At 34.2% G+C, this 21,053-nt stretch overlaps 1 protein-coding gene across 4 annotated transcripts in view; it reads left to right on the top strand.

Moving 5' to 3' along the window:
- LOC139975927 (histone-lysine N-methyltransferase MECOM-like) overlaps positions 1-21,053 on the top strand; it is a 103,594-nt gene that overhangs the window by 76,824 nt on the left and 5,717 nt on the right. For 3 of the 4 annotated variants that reach the window (XM_071984219.1, XM_071984220.1, XM_071984221.1), the window contains 2 exons: positions 18,501-18,635; positions 20,181-20,295. In XM_071984219.1, the coding sequence (XP_071840320.1) occupies positions 18,501-18,635; positions 20,181-20,295 (250 nt within the window). Of the gene's footprint in view, positions 1-8,449; positions 8,604-18,500; positions 18,636-20,180; positions 20,296-21,053 lie in introns of those variants that run through there. The other variant, XM_071984222.1, reaches the window with a different exon arrangement.

Genomic DNA, 21,053 nt, shown 5'->3' on the forward strand with positions numbered 1-21,053 from the left:
GAATACTTCATTAACGTGGAAAAAAAAAATCAAGTTTATTTCTGTTGACACAAAAAATTGATGAATTAAATGAGCTTACAATCAATTGTTTCAAGGGATCGGTCGACGATATCATATCAATAGCTTCAAGATTATGTGTTTATAATCAAGTCCTGCATAGGTTCGGCGATGATGAAATCCATCCTGGGTTTAGACACCACTTACTAGGGGGAACATCTCTTCATCAAACACTGGAGGAATCCAAACTATTGACAGCCCCTCTGGAAATGACAAACACCGGATGCCCAATCACGAGGAGCTCCATAGACTGAGACCAAAGAATAAATTGTGTCTTCTTTCATCCTTTGACGATGATGATGATCCTCTCAAGAATCACAGAATGTCAAAACAGTGGGGGTTATAACAGCAACTGTGTTGGCTTCTAATTGTAGCATGCTAGGACATCCTACAAAGGACTCTATGGAATAATATGGGTAGTAGTTGTTGGTTGGGAGAAGAGTTTAAAGCATTGGGGGGGGGGTTGAATGGGACCAGGGGAATGGTAGGGGGCTGGGAGGGGAATGGGAGGGGGCCGGAGGGGGGGATCGGAGAACAATGAATGAGCACTATCCCTGACCAAACAGACAGTTTGAAAAAAACGCTAGTTAACAGAGCTAGACATCAAATTTGGTGAAGTTTAACAAAAAGTTAAAAATACCAGATATACTGTAAACCAGAAACGGAGATCAGAACTGAAATAAAGGAAGAACATTTTTAATTGTAGCTGAGCTTCTGATGCTAACACAGTCCAACTGTTTTGTTTACCCCAGTGTTTACAGGGAAAGGGGAGGGGTGGGGAGAAGGAAAGGGATGGGAAAGGATGAGGAGGGGAAGGAGAGATGGAAGAGGATGCAGTAAATTATAAAGACTGTCTAATCACTGGAATTGTTTATGAATTGAAATATTGCTTTGACATGCATGATTACTTCTATGTCCTTTCCCACCCCTTCACTTACACTTCCACAAAGTACATTTGATATCATTAACATGGTTTGGATACAGAAAAAACAAAAACAGAAAAAACAGTCTCTTACTTTTCTTTCTTGCCAAACAAACGTGCACACGGTTAACACCGGTTGCATTAGTCTCAGTTCAAAATGGGATTAGAACCACGTTAAGAGATATTTTGTCGTAGAAACTTTGCAACTTTCTATCGGTTAATCTGGAATCTTTGTCACAAACAAAGATATCAAGTTTACTTTACAAAGGGGGTTATGGGGGGGGGGGGTGGGATAGCTTCCTTGGATGAGGGATATATAAAAGTCAAATGCTACCAGCATAGAATGAGAAACTTCATAAATCGCCTACGGTTATTCCTGTTCGTTTCAAATCGTCATCTATCCAATAACATCCCTCACTGTAATCCTTCTGGTAAAAGTCTTCTGACCCCGAAGTAATTACGCCAAATCTTTCTTCAATTTGTGGGTAAAAATATCCCCTCCAACGACAAAGAAAAAGCAGAATTCGACGACGACACAAAAAAAAAATAGAAAAAAAGAAGCAATATCGAGCACAAACATGATCCTCTGCTTACTTGTTTGTCACGATTCTCCATATTTTTCTTCTCGTTCTTCTTGTCAATGGAAACAGGATGAGAAACCGAATTTTTTCTTTCTAATAGCTGTTTTTAACCGGAAGATGCAACTATGTTTTATCACCGCGTTTGTAACCGAATACCGCCCCCCAAATGTCACTTGCCCCCGAGCGATTAATTTTTCATGATGACCCCTTATTGTTCGTTGGAAAAGCCGCTAATCCTCTTATAAAGATGCCATTGACACTCGAAAAAAGATCTTAGCTTCAAACGTGTATTGTTAAAATGCTTAGCTTTTCAGCTGGTGATATTTCCCCACTATACAGTTTCACATCTTTTGAAGTGGACACTGCCAAAAATGTTCCTTTGGCCCAGAGGATTTTTTTCTCTTTGACAATAAGGGAATTGTCTCCAATTCACACATTAAAGAGTTTTGGATGTTGTTTATGTTACTTACATTTTCCATTTTCCGGGGGGGGGGGGGGGGGGAGAGAGGTTGGGAGGGCATTAAAAGTCCTGAGGGCTGAAGAGAGGTACTTTGGTTAATAAGTATCCATGGACAAAAACAACTTCTTAAACTTTCGAATCTGAATGAGGGGAAACCTGTCCTTTTATCTCTCTTAAGTCGATGTATAACAAAATCCAAGATGTCCCGTGGGTTTTCTTAGTACCTCTTTACCTCCTTCTACATCCAATCCCCCCTCTCACTTCTCCAGGTGGTGACTCTAATGTTTAGATGTAAAATGTGATAATTTTGCATTGTCGTAGATAATAATAATAGTAATAATATAAGAATTTACTTGCTATGTAAACACAACAACCAGTCCTATTTTTTTCATTCTCCTCTCCTCGTGTCTATGTAGACTTCTGCCCAAACTCGACCCTTTCCCAAATATAATAATTGTCCAGCTCACAATAATAATTCTTACTTAAAGTTTGAGCCTCTTCGGTTTTTCTTACTTTCGTTCCTCTCGTTTTTCCACCCATGCGAACAGTCATCGAGTCCAACGGATCATAATACTCTCGAAAACTGATCGTTTACAGTTTATATAAGACTGTACAACCCACCCCTACTTTTATCTTTTACACTTTACCATGGAACTTCAAAAACAACTCCCTTCTTCAACCAGTTTTTGACTTTGCCAATATTCTAAATCCAGCAGCTGAGGCACAAACAGATTTCATTTCCATATCAAAAAAAAAAAAAAAAAAAAAAAACTCAGCTATTACAAATGGAGCTGGAAAACTGCTGGTATGTCAATACAACCTTGAGATCTAACTGATTGGTTGAAAATAAGTCTGACCACAAAGGGAAGCCAATAAACACAGAAATCTCTCCACTTATTCATTCAACAAATTGTTAAATCTTTTCTTCTTTTATCAAACCCTCCAAGTATTATTGGTCTGTCTCGATCATCCACAATTTCAGAGTTTGGTCTCAGTCTGGTATTTATTGTATAGTTTGTGGTTTTCCGACTTTTATTCCCCAAACTTGGCATCGTTTTGTCATATCACACTCAATTGCCTATAGAAGGTTTGATTCAAAACCTGGAGAGAAATTAATAAATAGAGCTTGGTGAAATGGACATCCTCCCATGCCCCCCCTCTCCTCACCCCCCCCAATCCTCTATCCTATGACTAAATAATTCTTGTGCTTCTATGAGCCATTGTTCAATATTCTTCTCATAATGAAAAGATAAATTTAAACGGTGAAATGTCTAGTTTTACACTCATGATTTTTAACCTTCAATTATAGGTACATTAAAAAACATTTTTTTTTATATTTTTACCCATCCACTTTTGACGTGTGTGTTTCATTCAAAGACATAATGTGACTGTCCCCTTAACCTGATTCCTATCCACGCCTAGAATGAAGAAATTGACTTGTTCGACGGCTAATACTAATAGTGATGAACAAACAGATGTAAAACACACTGCACACAACATACCGTCTTGTTCGAAGGACACCAAACCACTGAATCAGAATTAAGGGGAAAAATTCAATAGCAGTGTTTGCTTAAAAAGTTCACCCGACTTTTTCCTCGGTTTAAATACTTTCCATCCGTTCTCTCGACAACTTTTCTTCTTCTTCTTCTTCTTTGATATTTTGGTTTCATCGATACTTCGGGATTTCTTTTTGCAACGACCAAAAAAACACAGAGAGAGAGAAGGAGACAAAAAAAGGAAAAAGAAAGGATATGAAAAGAGAGGGATGTTTGTTGGGAAGTAAGGATGAAGATGATGGCAAATGAAGATCACAATGAGATTGAGAGGCGGTGAATGCCTCGGGCAATCTCCTCGTTACTTATGACCCAATTATTACGTACCATTTGATACTTCGCCGTTTACCTTTAGATACGAATGCACTTTTCTTCCCTTGTCTTTTCTTTCTTTCGCTGGCAAGCATGCAAGTCTCTTTTTTTCATTTTGAGTAATTTCGGGTTTTTTTTTTTTTTTTTTTCTGCGGATAGTTGGGAAACGTGACCCAACTCTGTTGTCTTTAAAAATTTCACAAAGTTTGAACAGCAAAAGTGGATTTTTGGAAAAAATGGATAAAGGCAAAAGGTAGGCAATTAAACCGATATTAAAAACCAGAGACCGTCGCAGCAAGATTGGCTGCCCGGGACCGGATATGAAGTAAATTGAGAGATAGCTCAAAGATTAGTTAAATTGTCAGCTTGCTAGATTTCGGATGATATCAATTTTTTTTTTTATTTCTCTTGTTTTTTCTTTGTTGATGTGGAAGAAAACTCTTCATAAAAGACTTTTCTTCTATTCGTGTCAAAGGTTTGTTTAACACCAATGAAGGAGAGATTGTCTACAAATTGCTGAAATTTTTCACCCAATTAATAGGATGTGTTTGTGAATAGTAGATCAATCACAAGATCATTCTAAATCAAAGAGAGATTATCACCAAGGAGGATTATTGGTGTAGTCAGCTGTTGGCTTTTGAAGTTTGCGGATCTCTGTCACAGTCATGTGACATTTTCAAATCATCTATGTGCCCCTGCCACTTATCCCTCTCTTTATACCCACTTTTACCCCCCCCCCCCGCCCACCCCCACAATATCTTAATATATAAATAAGAGATGTACATAGTTAAAGCAGCTTTTTGAGTTTGGTTGGGAATTTTTTTTTCAGATTGCAATTAACCAAACTGGGATATCCTTTCAAATGTTGTATTTCATCGAATGAATTGTATTACTGAGTGAGTAACTCCTAGGCCTGGGTCTTTCCAAACCGCCATCCACCTTTGGCTATGCCTCCTCTTAACCCCCATCCCCCACTTCGCGATTGCCAATTTCAGATTCTGTTAATTAGCTTATGACCAAACAATGTTTTAAGCAATTTCAGAGCGTTTGTTGACTGTAACATTGACCCTTCAGACTAAATCATTATCAGACTCCTAGGGGTATCGCTAGTTTTATTTAGGAGACCCAAAGCTTACCGGCCATGGTGGACTGGCAGAACTTTTTTTTTTTTTTTTTTTAAAAGAAGCTTTCTCTGACCATTTTCTAAAAAATTTTATGGGGAGATTTTTTATGGGGTGGGGGGGGTAGGAGACTTATTTAGGGGGATGCATAGGCCTTCCAGACTCTCATCCCCCTGTGGCTATAATGCCCCAGTACTTTCTCACTTCATCTTAGCACATCCCAATCCCAATCAGAATATAATGCTGGTGACAACTACTTGCCAATTTCAGCTTCTGTTAATTAGCTCATAACCAAAAAACTGTAACAATCTCCGGGAGTTTATTGACCTTTAACGTTGACCCTTCAGACTTAAAGTATTGCCTTAAGTTGATGACATTTAATACTAAGCACTTACAAAGTCAAGTACCTGGTCAAATTTAATTCAATTCAGAGATTTTCATTAATGCCAACAGAAATAAACACTCGAAAAACAAGTCGCAAGAAAAGGTATAACCCCCTTAGATTAATCTGCTTAATCTAAACCAAACACCTCATCAATCTTTCCTTTCTGTCTTAGAAAAGATTTTAATTTTTCAAAACTTCATTGGATTCACTTAACAATGGTAATTAATCTGTCTTTCTACAGTTTTATTGACCGTCATCGACAGACGAATAAAAAAAGAAGAAAGTTCATTGTTCTTTTCGAAATCACTTGCACCTTATATGACCCGGATCCAACTTTTACACCCCCTTTCATTCCCCTTAATCCTGTCAGGGCAGTATCCTCCTCTCACCTGTATTTAGAGGGTACAATTTTACCTTTTTTTCCCACTTTTGTCTTTACCAACAACCAAAGATTCCTTTTACAAGTTTTGACACCTTTTTCCATCCAAGCTTTTTTCTTTCCTAACAATGCAACCCTCCTTCCCTTGTTCCAACTGTTTCTTGTTATTTCGTCTGACTTATTTTTTTTTTGTCTTTCTTGTTCCTTTATCTTTTTTTTTTGGAGTGAGGTCTAAGTAGGCAAGGTCACAAACTGGTTATTCTTATCTTTGTAAAGAAAAGAGATACACACTCGAAGTCTTCACTGACGCTATCAATAGAGGGCTTTCTTCCCCTATTGTGTTAATTCCCTGCATCAACATTAGAAGAAGGGGGGGTGGGAGGGGAGGGAGGATAAGAGCCTGTGCAGATATGAAAGGGGGGGGGTATATGAGAGAATGAGAGATAAACAATGCAAGAGGCTAGGCTACAATCTTTTCAAGTAGTGTGTCATTGAGAGTGTGTGTGTGTATACATTCATGTGCAGTTTAAGCAACATACGTGCATAAAAGTAACTGTTATAGTCAATGAGAATTCAATGATGTACTATTTTAAAGCAGTGTATAACGAAGCTAGCTATAGTAAATGTATACCCTCTTATCGTAAAAATACTACAATTATATGTAACAGATCTGAGAAGGGTTGGCTTCCTGGAAAAGGTCATAACATTTTCTCCTGCGGCAAGAATCTTAACTTTAATTTATTTAAGCAGCATGTTGTGGAATTTAGTGATATAAAATAATGCTTTTGCGATATTTTTTCGTTATTCCAACGATGCACGTAATATTTTAGGAAAGTGTTACCTAATTAGGACTAATTACCAACTTTATTTCTTTAATCTAATGTTTAGCATTATAAAGCATATTCACTGAAGTTTTCTATTCATTTTGTGTTTTACCTACTCATTGGACAAACCCCAGCCACATGTGTTGAACATTGCTAAACATACTAGTATTTAAATTAGCTGATGACATTTTGGTCTTTACTTTTAACAAACTTGTACCAATTATTTCTCCAAGTTATATTAGAATTTATTAGAATATTTAAAACAACCTCAAGTTTTTTTTTTGTGAGGGGGGGGGGGAGGGAGGTCACTAAAAGGAAAGATAATTGAGCAAATAACTGTGAATTCCTTGCATTTCTCAATATTTCTTTGCCCTGACACATTTTTTGTCTTAATTTAAGTTGGTATTCATCGCATGAAATTATAAAAGTTTGACATTTAAAAAAAAAAAAATTCATTCTTTGACATGAAGCTTTACAAGTCATGTAGAAATGAAATACATAATCATGAGTGATCATAGTGTCAGATATCATTTAAAAAAATTTTTTTTTTAAATTTGACCAAGAGCTAGATGACTCCTGAAAAGCCTGCCCTCAAGCCCCTTCAAGACAGTACTATATACTGCTTAAAGTAAACAGCTGATCAATAGAGCAGTAGTAAGCAAGAGTCATGTCCTGTCTGAGGTCATTTAGCATCAATAACCTTTCATTGAATCTCTAAATCCATTAGATGTAAACTTACCACCTTCAAATCCCCTCACAAGGACAGAGACCACAGCCTAGTCCTTTATGTCGGACCCAGGCCGGCATTGTTGCCAGGTATCTTTCTTTAATTGGCTATGTCCCACCCCTTGTTAACTCCATGCAGTTTAAAAAGAACTCCCTTGTATTGTGGAGATTATATAGTTTCTTAGAACCTTTTTTACTTTGTAGATCTCTTTACCAAATTTTGTCAATTAATTGTCAAAGAATAACCTTGCCATCCCCTCCTCCACCTTGTGTGTCAAGATCCTGCTTTCTTTCTTTTTACCCTCTTACCTTTTTTCCATTTTTTTTTTTCTTTCTTCTTTTTCTCTCCTTTTCTATTTTTCCACCCCTTGTTCTTTGAAGGAGGTATATAGAGGAGAGGGCGGTCAACAAAAGTGGCAGGTATATTGTTCAAAAGTTTCTTTTGGACAATGGAACCCTTTTCACAGCTAATTAGTCAAATACATGATAACAAATCAATTTCAAATCCCTTCTTATTTCATTCTGTGAATAAACAGGATATCAATAGACCCCCGTTATCTTCTTAAAAGAGTTTTCTTAAGGATTCTCGTCTTGTTTTAACTGTAACCTCGAAAATCTGGCTGAAGGATTCTTCTCCCCCGTCCGTCCGTCCGTGGTCCGTCTGTCCTCCCCGATTGAAAGGAGAAATGTAGAATTAAAGCTCAATATATTTTTTTTCCCCCTTTATTTCTTTTTCTCTCTTTAGTTTCCTTTCTTTCTTACCCTCGTCTCCCTCTTGGCTGTGCCTGCCAGGTATAAGTCACCACCACTGGAGTGAAATTTTTTTTTTGGATTTTTTTTTTTTTTCTTCTCTCTTTCTTTCTTTTTTTGTGACAATTAAAGACAGAATCAATGAGTTAAAGAAAGCTTCCTTCCTTGCTTGCTGGTGTGAGTGTGTTTGTATGTGGTGACTGGATGATTGTACTAACCACAATCTGAAGGACTGAGTGTGGTGTGTGCATGTGTGTGTAAAACTCCGACTGTCAGCTCACACACAAGGTCAAAGCTACACAAACTGTCCGAGGTGGAGTGTGTGTTGTCGAGCATTAGATGTTGATCTTGACAAGAGTCGTCGAGCTCAGTTGCGATCGTGATCCACTCGGTGAAGGTAGTAGTAGGCTGGTTATTCTTTGAACAGTGCCACTGAGCCTATAATGTCACAATTTTGGGAATTATTATCAGTCAATTTTATTTTGTTACTGTTGGTGGTGAATTGACAAGGTGGAAAAGTGGAGACTAACTTTGTGAGTAAATCATTTTTCAGATTTTGACTTTTTTTATTTTTTATTTTTTTATTATTAATGTTACTTACAAAAGTAAAAGTTTCCTTTTTTGCAATAGATATTTATGTTTGTTTGTTTATTTTGTTTGTTTACTTTTGATTTGGATGTATAGATTAAATAATTTTTATCATTGTTTGGTTAACATTGAATGATTTAGTTTTCTTGTTGTGTTAAATGTCAACTAATATATTTATCTTAGGGTCTGTCTACCTCTCTATTTTGTATTTACATTGGCATAATTTAGTTTTTATTATTTATAAATATTGATTAATTTATTTATTAATTTATGGTTTTGATTTTGCCTTTCACAAATTGTAAGATCTTTCAAATTAATATCACAGATTATTATTATTTTTTTGATTGTACACATAAGTAATAAAGATGAACACAAGTAGTTGCCACAAGATCAAGCATATAAATATAACTTTTGGGAAATAGATTTTAAGACTTCCTTGCAAACTTATCAATCATCAATTTAATTAAAAAAGTTGATTCAGAATTTAAGCAGAAAATTTGATGTGTACAATACCTCATCATTTGCAAAATTGTTGCCATATCTGGATCACAACAGGGCTTTACAGAAACCCTTAAAATAAATGGATTAGTTTTGATACAAATTTGCATCAATATCATACCCACTTAATATAAGAACATTTCTCTCTGTTAAAAACTTCTTGGAACTGGGCTTGGGCTTTGGAGCTTCATCTGACAATGATGTAAAGAGTACTTATAATCAATAAGACTGACTGAATGTATTTTTGTTCTTTGGATGACAATGATATTAAATATTTGTTTTGTGATAATGACCCAGATTTAATTATGTGTTTGTTAATAGTACCGTGTTAATTGGAATACAAATTTGTAAATGTTGGGGAAGGGAAGGGGGGGGGTGGTGTTAATGGATTAGTTTATTGCTTTTGGCACAAGTATCATTATGGCTGCAATATATTATAATATGAATAATTATCATCATGCTTGTGATACATTTTATGAATGGGGGATACGTAGTCCAACTTGATTAAAGAAATCCACAATTTTATCGGGATTCGTAGAATAAATTTGTTGCAAAGTCGGATGTTGGGATAAATTGATTGATATATTCTGAGTAAACTTGTGAGTCTGGACTTCAGTTTTAATCATTTAACCGTTTTATCATAATTTAAGATAAAACTAACAAAATGGGGGAGTTAATTTCCAATGGCAGATAAGGGTTAAGACTGAAAACAAAACTCTGCAGTTAAGAGAGTGTATTAGGCACTCTCCACTTACTGTTTACATAAGCGTCGCAGTTAAACAAAATCATCTGTCTGTAATTTATCTGTCACTCGACAAGAAATAGTCGATACTCACAAGCAGGATTTCATACGTGGTATTTTTCGGTCATCGTAAGTAGAGAGATGAATTCTCGATTTATTAATTGAAAACAGTTTTGTAGTCTGTCTTTTATTTAAATAAAAGAAAATTGAAAGCTTCAAATTCAGCTTCACCAATCTCCAAAGTTAAACCGGAAAGTCCTTTTGAAAAACCTTGCGTCGTGAAAAAAGAAACTGGGACTCCGATGTTGAGGAATGGGATCTTATTTTCGAAAAGTTGTCCCATTATTATAGGAAATGAAAAGTAAAAGATACTTCGAAATGGCTGAAAATTTTACTACGAAAAGAAATATTCCTAAACTACTTTGAAAGTTATGCTTTTAAAACACAACAGTGATGTTTTACTCCTAGCATACTACAAATGTCAAAAAAAGATAAATGCATTGCCTAGCAACCAAATCCATACCGAATACGGGCTATTTATCCAGGTTTAAGAATCCAGCATATTAGAGGCTTTTGCAACAGTGAACACATGAAACACGAACATACTGTATTCTATATTTCAATGCAATGTTGGAAAAAAATATCAAATGGATTATCAAACATAAAACTCCAAGGCCAAGAGGCCGGTTGCAGTATTGTTGGTTTTAATGTTAATTTTTATATTAAAGGCAAGTGAGAAATTAACTAACAAAGATAAGAAAAATTCTGTCGATTGTTTGAAAAGTTTACACCCTTGATGACGAATGCATTAGGCACAAAAACGTTTGCTTTGTAGCATTTAAGATCCTTGGAATCCAATACACCGTGTGGCCGGCCTTTGTACATCAAAGCATCGATATTTTATAATTTGTATTCAAATAGAAAGTTTCAAAAATGTTACATTCAAACACGAACTATCTTTTGTCAAAACTCTCTCGAAAGTATACCGTCCAAAAGTTAATTCATTTAATATTACATTAAGGAGAGATCTATCATACAGTAAAATATGACAACTAATAACACAACTATTTCAGCCGCAAATCATTTTCAGCGTCGTTGTCGTGGTAATGATTAATAATTAGCTCAATTAAAACTCTCTTTGGGTGAAACGATCCAAAGGTTGTCTTTTTCGCATTTTGTCACTTCGTCCGCGGAAAAAGGTTAGTAAATTGATGACCGGCTGGCATAGTTTGTCACATCAATGATACCTTGAATTTTTACAAGGTCCCACCATATTCTATATTATTATTTAGCGTTTATGTGATATCTTTATAACTGTCTGGAATGAACCTTTCAATTTTTTCTGAGAAAATAAAACAGTTGCCTCTTAAAAATGTCACAGATCAATTTTGTACTAGTTTTCCAAAAGGAAGAGTGAAACCGTCACAAGATACTGAAACTAAAATTCACCATCTTTTGAAATGAGAATAATTTCAGAAGAAATAATGAAAATGCTCAAGAGGATGATTGCACACACGTCTTTATGGAAAGAAAAAATGGTTTCCCATTAATCTGATAAAGTTGCTAATTTACTAAAAAAAAAAATTGAAATGTTTCATTGGTTAGGAATGTGTTTGATGATGTTGACTTAATCGACATGTAATTGCTAATATTGATTAAACAAAGCAAAAATGAGGACATGAGAAGGAGAAAAAAACAATCAGGGTGTTGTTTTATTGTAACAAATGAAACAACAATGTCTAGCAGAAACAATGAATACTTAAACAGAATATTTATTTTACACATTTTACAAAAAAAAAAGGTAAGTTAGAGGGGGTGGGTGGGGAGTTTTAAGTAGTTAATTCATTTTCCCCTGAACTTAGTGAAATAAGTCAGTTACTTGTTGACCACCTTAAAGCTAGACATTTTGTCAAGTGAAAATAAACTCTGTAGCGCATCAATCATCATCATCATCACAATTATAAAAAAGTAAAACTTGTTATACCTATTTCATGAAACTGATGTAAAAAACTTATCTTCTCATGACAAAAATGTAAAATCTGGTTCCAGAGAGAAAAAAAGGAGAAAGCAAAAATCAAAACAAAATTGCTGAATTTTCCATATTGTTTACAGCATTATTTTTGTTATTTTAGTATTTTAGCTTGTTTACATCTTTACAATTGTTCCTCGAAGCATTCAGTTTGATTGATCTCTTTCCCCACCGGTCGATCCTTTGTTCCTTTTGACACCTTTTCCGTTCGCAACAGGTTAACTGAATTCCGAAAAGCTTTTCAAAAGAAAAGTTACCAAAAGGGTAGGCTTAACAGTTCTTAGTAGTTAAAAACAAACTTCCAGCTACAAATTGTTATGAACTAAATGCTGTATGAATGCAGTAGTCGCAGCGGCTAGACGGTCTGTTTGTCTGTTTGTCCGTTTGTTGGAATTAGATAAAAGAATCCGCTGCACTGTAGCGCATCATGCTGCTAATTCATGCGGTCTTGCTATGTAACAAGCGCTAAATCAAATAACTAACACCCATTGTTGATTTTAAATATATTGATGATTTTATTCAAAACCCAGAATTCTCTTAAAATGTTTGCAGTTTATGGACTTTTTTAATCCTTTTAGGTTTTTGTGGCATATAATAGAATTTTTGTTGTTGTTGTTGTTGAAAAATATGCAATTTATTTCATGCATGTAATTTCAATATTTAATATGAGAAAAGTGTGGGCAATTAACAAGTTGCTCAACGTGCACAAAGAGTTTCTGTGTGTTCAGAATGGTTATTTTGGCGATTTTTTGGTGGCAAAATATGACACATGATGATATTTTGCTGATGATAACCAGTGCAGACAGTTTTGTGTAGACTAATGTCACTCCTTGGGCTCCTTCTAGACTTTGAAAATGTCTCTTATATTATATATATAATATACAATATATGTATAATATATGCATATATAATATATATATAATATATGTGACATTCGGTAAATTGTTCTGCAACGGATTAAAGAGCAACTTATAGCTCAATTATTCATTATTATTATTGATTAATTATTTGCAAATTTGTTATTCACATGTTAATTTGGAAGAAATAAAAGTTTCAACTTTGAATTAGATAATGATGATACATAATTATGGATCGAGTTTCGTCCGTTTCCATTCAAACTAAAGCAGAAGACATATATGATAGACGTGACGGTCATAAATAAATTAGAACAAAGTAACAACCGGATCGTTTCCATTTTACTTTTACGATCGCTAAAAAAGATTGACATATTAATTTCCACCCATTTGTAAGGGAGAAGCTATTTTTGATTAATATGATCAGATCTTCTTGAAACTAATTGAAAGACCCATTCATAAAAAGAAGAGGAGGACAGATAGTTTCTCACGATTCAAAACCTTTTTAAAGGAATGTAAAGTTAGTTGCCGTCGATTAACCAGTAAAGGATCTAAAATCGTTTCTATTTGAGGTTTATTAATCATAGCAGGTTTTATGAATAAGTGTACTGCAGTGTTGGGTGTACCATAAAGTATTAATAAAACTTTGAAAAAGGAAAACTTTCAACAACAACAAAAACAAACTGTAAATGATTTCAAACAAGACAATGTGTATATTTTCAACAACAATCCTCATTTGTTGCAGATGTAGTGTTTTGAAAATTATCCTAATTAAGTACGGTAGAATATATAATATATATAGGTATACATAAATATTATATAATACAAGTGAATATGTATATATTAATAAATATATCTATAGATATATACATATCTATATATCTATACATCTATATATATATATATATATAAATATATATATATATATATTTATATATATTATGCATGGTGTTATATGTACTCCTACACCAAGACAAACCTACAACTCTAAACTGTTCTTAACTATTCCAATCCTGTAATTTTCATCTCTTTCAACTAGAAAAATTTTGATGCAAAGTACGTTTGAATTATCCTAAATCATTTTTTCCTTATTAGTCTTTTATCATCAAACTACCAGTTTTACTAGTCAACAATATTTTCTTAATTCTCTTTAAATCCCTGCTAAATCATCATGAATTTGACTGGCAAAATCCAAATTGAAGAAACTGTCACATGTCTCTGTTTTTAGTCAATGTTTTTTTTGGTATATAGTAAGACATGCAACAGACAATATTGTACTACAAGTCATACAAAAAGAAAAAAGAAAAAACAATTCATTTAGGATTCAAGGACAATTAGGTCATTAGGTTAATATTTACAATTTGATAGGAAAGTTATTTTTACAACAAAATTTTCCATCATTATTACATAACCAATTTGTCAAGTAGTATTTCTGATGAGTGGAGAGGATATGTATGTGTGTGGCGAAACTAAAAGCAATTGGGTTATGATTGCTTTGGGACTATTGACTACAATTCAGTGCAGAATGATCAAATGATTGTTTTCCATCAAGTGTCCACAAATCATCATATCAGTCATACAATTTAAGTTATGTTTTTGACATATTTTCGTTCTTTGAATGTTTTCAGGCTTAGAGAAGACTTCAAAGACAGAATGATTGTAAAAAAATTGGAGAATCAATATATTGAAAAATCAATCATGTCCACATTGTTTCCTGTTTTATTTTGCCAAAAGGGGGAGGGCAGGTTTTCAACTGGGCATAATTAGTATAAATATTAAGCATAATAAACAGCATCATACAATGAGGAGGAAGGTTTAAAACTAATTCTGGTCGTGATCAACTTTGATTTTAAAAAGAAAGACAGACAAAAAGATGAGTGTATGTCTTGTGAGGTTAAAAAAAACTAAATTATAAGATCCTGCAGAGATTATTAAAGGGAAAAAAAAGAAGGCAGACAAAAGTTCCACAAATAAAGCAATATGTATTGTAGTTGCTCTTTCTCCTCCCCCCCCCCACCACCCCACCCAACCCTCACTGCCCAATAGGTACGATAACTTTGCAAGAATAACTGTAATTGTAAATACCTTTTCTTCTGATTCAACTGTATGGATTTTCTAAGGCTCGCAAAATATTTCAATTATTCAATGGAAAAGTTAACCGCCTAACTGGGTTATGCTAAGAAATGTAAATCCCTTCCAAATTAGTTGTAAACAATCTTTTGAAAGAATGCATGTCACCATGGTAACTTGTCAAATATTTATCTGGAAACAAAAGAATTCCTTCTTCTTTTGTTCATTTATTATGCACTAGGAATTGAATTAAAATGGGAAAAATAATAGGGGGGGAATGTTTGCCAGTCTAACATTTACATATTGACTATTTCCAAAAAAAAACAGAAGAGATGAGAAAGATGACAAAAGTATTTTCGAGTTAAGCAGAACAATAGAGACAATAAGCAGAGTAAACAATGCTTCAGAAATCTATTGCTACACGGGGGATATCCACCACAGATAATATGCTACCCTGGATATTAAAGTTTTGCTAATAGAAGTATTTAGAGATATATGTACATATATATATATATACTTTGGGCAGTATTTGCACAGATAGGTGGCAGGCTTTATAATTATGATTTGTGATGTTCAAATTGGAGTTGTCTAGAAACAGATTCTGTGTCCAATAAGACATTGTTGACTTCTAAAATTATTTGGATACAGAATTAATGCTGTGATTACAAAGATAAGAATTATTTTCATTTTTGTATGATTTCACACAGTATGTTGGCTCTTAATTAAATAATGTATTTTCCTCTAAGTTTATTTTTTATGTTATATCAGTATTTGATCATTCAAATATAAGACATAGAACTAATAGAAAATTAAACACAGAAATTTGAATTTAATGTTGACCTTTATAGTATGAGAATTAAATATTTTAGCAATGGAAATTTTTTTAAATTTTTTCTTCTTCATGTTTTCAACAAATTCGCATGCATGATTTTATACTTTGATTTGAAAATTAATTTTGGGTCAGTCTAATAATTGATAAAAAAAAAGTAGTTATAAATTTCCCTGAATGATTTAACATATCAACTCTTAGGTCAATTATTGACTTAAAAACCTAGGTTTGAGAAGGTGATGATTTCCATGAAAGCTTAATTTCTGGGACATAATTAAAGTAGATAATTTGAAAATCAGGTTTGCTATTTTCGTTCTGTCGGTTTTAGAAACCAGCAATATTTACCAACCACAAAGATGTACAGGAATCTCTTAATCCTAATGAAAAAACATAGCTGAGAAAAATTTCAATCTGGCCGACAAAAAAAAAAAAAAAGCCATAGGGGTGGTCATTCGAGGTATAATAGTGATATTTTGGTTACCTCTTAGCCTATGATCCATCCAATGTTTCTCTTGGGACCTTGTTGAAATGTGAGAATTCCTTCTTGGATCAATATTTCAGACATAAACCATGAAACCATGAATATCTCACTTTCCCAGATGTTTTTCACTCTAAATTCATATTTAACAAGAGGACAGTTGAGTCTGAAGCAATGATGTCACAAATCTTCATGAATATTGTTCATTGTTGCATCCTTTAATATCCCATTAAGCATATAACAACAAGTTTTTGATGTCTAGCATCTTAAACCTCGTTCACACCTGAGACAGCAAGGGGGATCTCAGGTTCAGACCTCACAATTGTGAACTCCCTTGTCGGCTAGGCTCTTAAATAGATCCCTCAATATTGTAATGTGAACGCTCGGGGATCACGCCACAGGAGATCCCTGTTATCTTTCCTTGTCACAGACTCCCATACTATACTCTTTTGTTCGATGTGGATCGTCGATCCACGTACCGTTCTCAGACGAGCCCTGGGATCACCTCTATTACCTCCTTGAGGTGAAAACAAGCTCCTAAACCCACCTCCCCCCCCCCCCGTGCGCTTTCAAATGTGGGGAAGGCGACAGAAACCAAATGCATGATACTTTGAAGAAAAAATATTTCTAAAGATACGATTTTAGACATGAAACAAGCTTTCACATTGGCATGGCATAAGTTCATGTGATACTGTCCCATAAATGAAAGTAAGAATCCGCTTATTGATTGAATTCTGTTCCAACCTGCTGCAGGTGAGAGTGCCCATGTAGCTTTAAGCCAACCATTCAATTCTTTTTTTTTTCCTTCTCTCTTTTTATGGTACCTCAGCCTATCGTAAAAAAAAAAATTCAAGGTACACAGAAAAGATTTCTTTTGATAATTTACAGTTCATTTACATGGGACAGTTTCTAAACTGTGTTTTGCCTTTAGAAATTCACAATTAATTGATGGCCTTTTTTTCTTTCTTTTATTTATTATCTGTCTATAGAGTCAGTAGTCACCGCGAATAGCGATGCAAACTATAAAAAGTGCTCATGACTCTTTCTTTGATATCGACCTAATAGGATATTAATAGGTATTACATACGCGCTTCGTTAATCAAACTCCTTTACGGCATCTTCTCTCTCTAATTTTTTTTTGTTTTTTTTTGTCACCTCCTTTTTTGGAAAGATGATCCCACCCTAAAAAGAATGACGACGAAGCAATTTGTCTTCTTCTTCTTCGTGGGGTCCGTTCTAGAGAACGTTTGTTCAAGAATACGTACCCAGCTGTAGCTAATGACACACTCCAAGTAATGTAACCATCCGTACTGCTGCACTATTGACACTTCTTAATGGGCCTTGAAAAAAAAAAAACCTTGTTTGCTCCTCAGCTTCAAAGTCAAATAAAAAAAACGCTTTTGCGCAGCTGCCTGCATTGTGTCAATTCCAGAGCAGGGTTTAAATAATGATGATGATGATTGGCCTCCTATATCTTGAAGTAAAAACAAAAAAAGAAAGAGAGAAATAAAAGAGGAGAGAATATAATATATCACCGCTTGCAAGTTTGTCCGGTAATTTGTTAAAACTTCTATACTGAGCTCATCTCTATCTGTTTACATTGGAACTGAAAAAGACAGCAGATGTTTTTCTTGCGATGGTAAAAAGGGAAATCCCAAATTCCAGTGATCAAACAAAATGAGAACCTAAAATCCTATACTTTTTCCCTGTTTAATCGGCAACCAAGGAAAAGTTGTAAGACAAGGAATAAAAAAATAAAAAATGAAGGGGAAAATAGCCTTGGGAGGAGTGTAAACAATAGCATTTAAACAAATGGCAGGACTATTCTTAAGAAAAGAGAAGGAAAAAAAAAAAGGAAAAATTTGAAGAAAAAGGAAAGGAAACCAGAAATAATCATTTATTATGATAAGATGTCATATTATCCGCATTATTCCCAACCCCCCCCCCCAACCTTGTTTGGTTTTACTGGGAATAAATTAATAGATATTGATAAGAAGATATGGGACGCTTCATTTTTGGTCATAAATCATTTACCGTAAAGTATTTGGATTTTGGTTGTTCTAAAGCATTAAAAAAAGAATATTTGAGTGATTTATGGGTAGCATGGTGTTAAAAATTCTTCAGTTGATATTTGTCTTTTCAGGTAAATTTTTTTTTTTTATGTGTTTAAGATATAAATGTTGGAGATAGCAGGTGCAAACTTAATCATGTACAATTAAAAAAATACATGCACTTTTCAAACTTCTTGTTCATTAAAGGACGACTTGCAAACCACGGTTTCAATTTTCTTCTTACAGATTATCGTAACTTATAAACGGTGCTTCTTATTTTCTTTCATATAGACACTGGATTTCAAGCAGAAAGTCACAGCCTGGGTGGTTTCGAACCGAGATCAAACTAAATCCTGGACGCAGTTAGTCCAAGAAGCGGATACGACTGATACATGGAATATGGTGGTTGTTCGTAGTGGTGATCAGGTACGTAATTAACAGGGAAATTAAAAGAATGATGTAAGACTATGAGGTATTACATTACACTTTATGAAAGTTTAGGATTCTGTGGCCTTCAAATTTGGACTAAATGTATCCCTTTAAAATTTTAACCCTCTTTTGTAAATCGGTAGCTACATGTGGCTGAAATGTGAACATCTTCGATACTGTGAAAGATAATTTTTTGTTATTAAACTGAATATACACACAGATCTAACTCAAGAACTAAATCAAACATTACATGATATATATGATGTTCTACATGACAAGAAAAAATAGCTCCCCCCCCCCCAAAAAAAACCACAATAAATTAAAAATAAACGTTTGTTTGTTTATGATCCCACAGTGTTAGTATGTAATTCCTAATTGAAGAGTATACTTTAAAAACGTTCTATACTCTTCTTAACTCCTTGATAGAGACCCTGTTGATGGAGTCTTATACATACATATGTACATATATCAATTTGAAGGGCTAATTCTTTAATAGATTCAAAGTCCAATTTCCCTGGAGGGGCAGATGGGATGTTGCTTTTGTCCTAGCCTTTGTATCTGTCTGCGGTCCTTGTTTCTTTCATCGAGAAACTTGGAATCGTTCAGTTTGTTACAGTCGTTTTTTTGGTCAAGGTCTAGAGAAAACCGCCCGAGGAAGTTAGAAACAGAGACTACAGCCAAAAATTGTTTGTTGAAAGTAGGTTGCTGCATACGTAACTTTTGATTCCTTTTTTGGGGGTTGGGGGAGGGGTATTTCTTTCTCTATTTTAAATGTTAAATTGTTTGTCTTCCTTTTATATTTCGACGATAATTTTTGTGGTCAGTTGATTTCATTTTTATTAAAACCATGTTTTCTAGCCGCTATTTATTTGTTTCTTTTTTATTTTCATCTCTGAGCTGATATTGTTAAATTTCCTTCTGCTTTGTTCTTGCTTGTTAACAACATTCCCCTTTTTATCATTTAGGTGATTTAGATCAAGTTTACAAAACAATTTTGACTAAATTTATTACTAAAAATCACATAAACTATTTAGTTCATGAAGCTTTGGGCTAGTCAATTTTCATTTTGAATAATGAGCAGGTAAAGGTATAAAGAAAAAATAGAAATTTTGAGGTTTGAGTTGTTTTCAAAAAATGTAATATTATACTAATAGGAATAAAACGTCCAGGTAACAAAATTGTAGAAGAATACCTCAACATTCATTTTTTTGTAGAAAAAAAAAACAGAATCTAGTTATGTAACTGTTCTCCATTAGTTGTAATCCTGTTTTGAATAAAAATTGGGTAGTTTTGGTCAAATTGAGAGCCAGTTGACGAGAAAAAAAGAAATGCTGTGCATCCACCCCATCATTTTCTTCTTTTGGAATTATTGTTCTTTTACAGTTATCGTTTCCTCAAACCTCTTCTTCTTTTACCCTTTTTTTTCCGCATGCTTGTTTGTTTTGCACTAAATTTAATTTTTCTCTCTGTCTTTATTCTGTTGTTATCATTAATCTTCACCGCTTACTATTTCTTCCTTTTTATTGTTTTCATCATCAACAGATGTTTTATAAAACGGACAAACAGATCATGGCCGGCGAAGAGATTTACATCAAGAGAGACGAACACGAAGAGAGACGCTCATCGGAGAGGAAGATGTTTGACGATGAAAGAGATGGTAGGTTGTTGTTTCTCAAGTCTTTTACAATTTCAAATATTTTTCCTTCTTAAAAATTTTGACTTACAGGGAAATCAAATTCCAAATATATACTTAACCCCAACCGCCCCCACCCCCCCATTATTGAAAGTTTTTTTTTAAATTTATACCAAAATGTAAATTTTTGGCCGATTTTTATAAGACTGCTGCAACCTTGCACAGCAGACTCTAGGTTTGGTTTAGACTTAATTTATATATCAGACATTTAAAGTCGTTATTATTATTTATTATTTCCAAGTGCTTCTAAACAGTAGTCTGCACAAATTTTCAGCATTTTCTTTGTTTACAAATTGTGCGATTATTAGTAATCACGAAAGTGTTGGGAGGGGCTGGTGGTGGTGGGGAAGGGGGATGGGTTTGTATAGTATAATTTCCATCAAGTATTGTTTGACCTCATTTTATGCACATTTGTAGACACACAAATTTTTCAAATGAAGATCTCTTGAACTATGAAATCGCATTTCGTGTAGTACATCTTTACTTTAAATAACTGTTTGATCAGAACGTAGCAAACTGAAAGATGTCAATTTCTCCGCAGTAGTTATTTCAAAGAACATGAACAATACCAGGCCCATCAGGAAATGTTACGTTTTGATTTATTTAACTCTTTTTGTCTACTTCCGATGTTCCGATATAAAAATATATATATATGACCTTGCCCAACCTTCTTTGTGCATTAAAGATTGATTGTGGGAATAACGCATGGCTCACATTTCATT

This window comes from Apostichopus japonicus, chromosome 11, assembly GCF_037975245.1.
Source record: "Apostichopus japonicus isolate 1M-3 chromosome 11, ASM3797524v1, whole genome shotgun sequence".
Lineage (NCBI taxonomy): Eukaryota > Metazoa > Echinodermata > Holothuroidea > Aspidochirotida > Stichopodidae > Apostichopus > Apostichopus japonicus.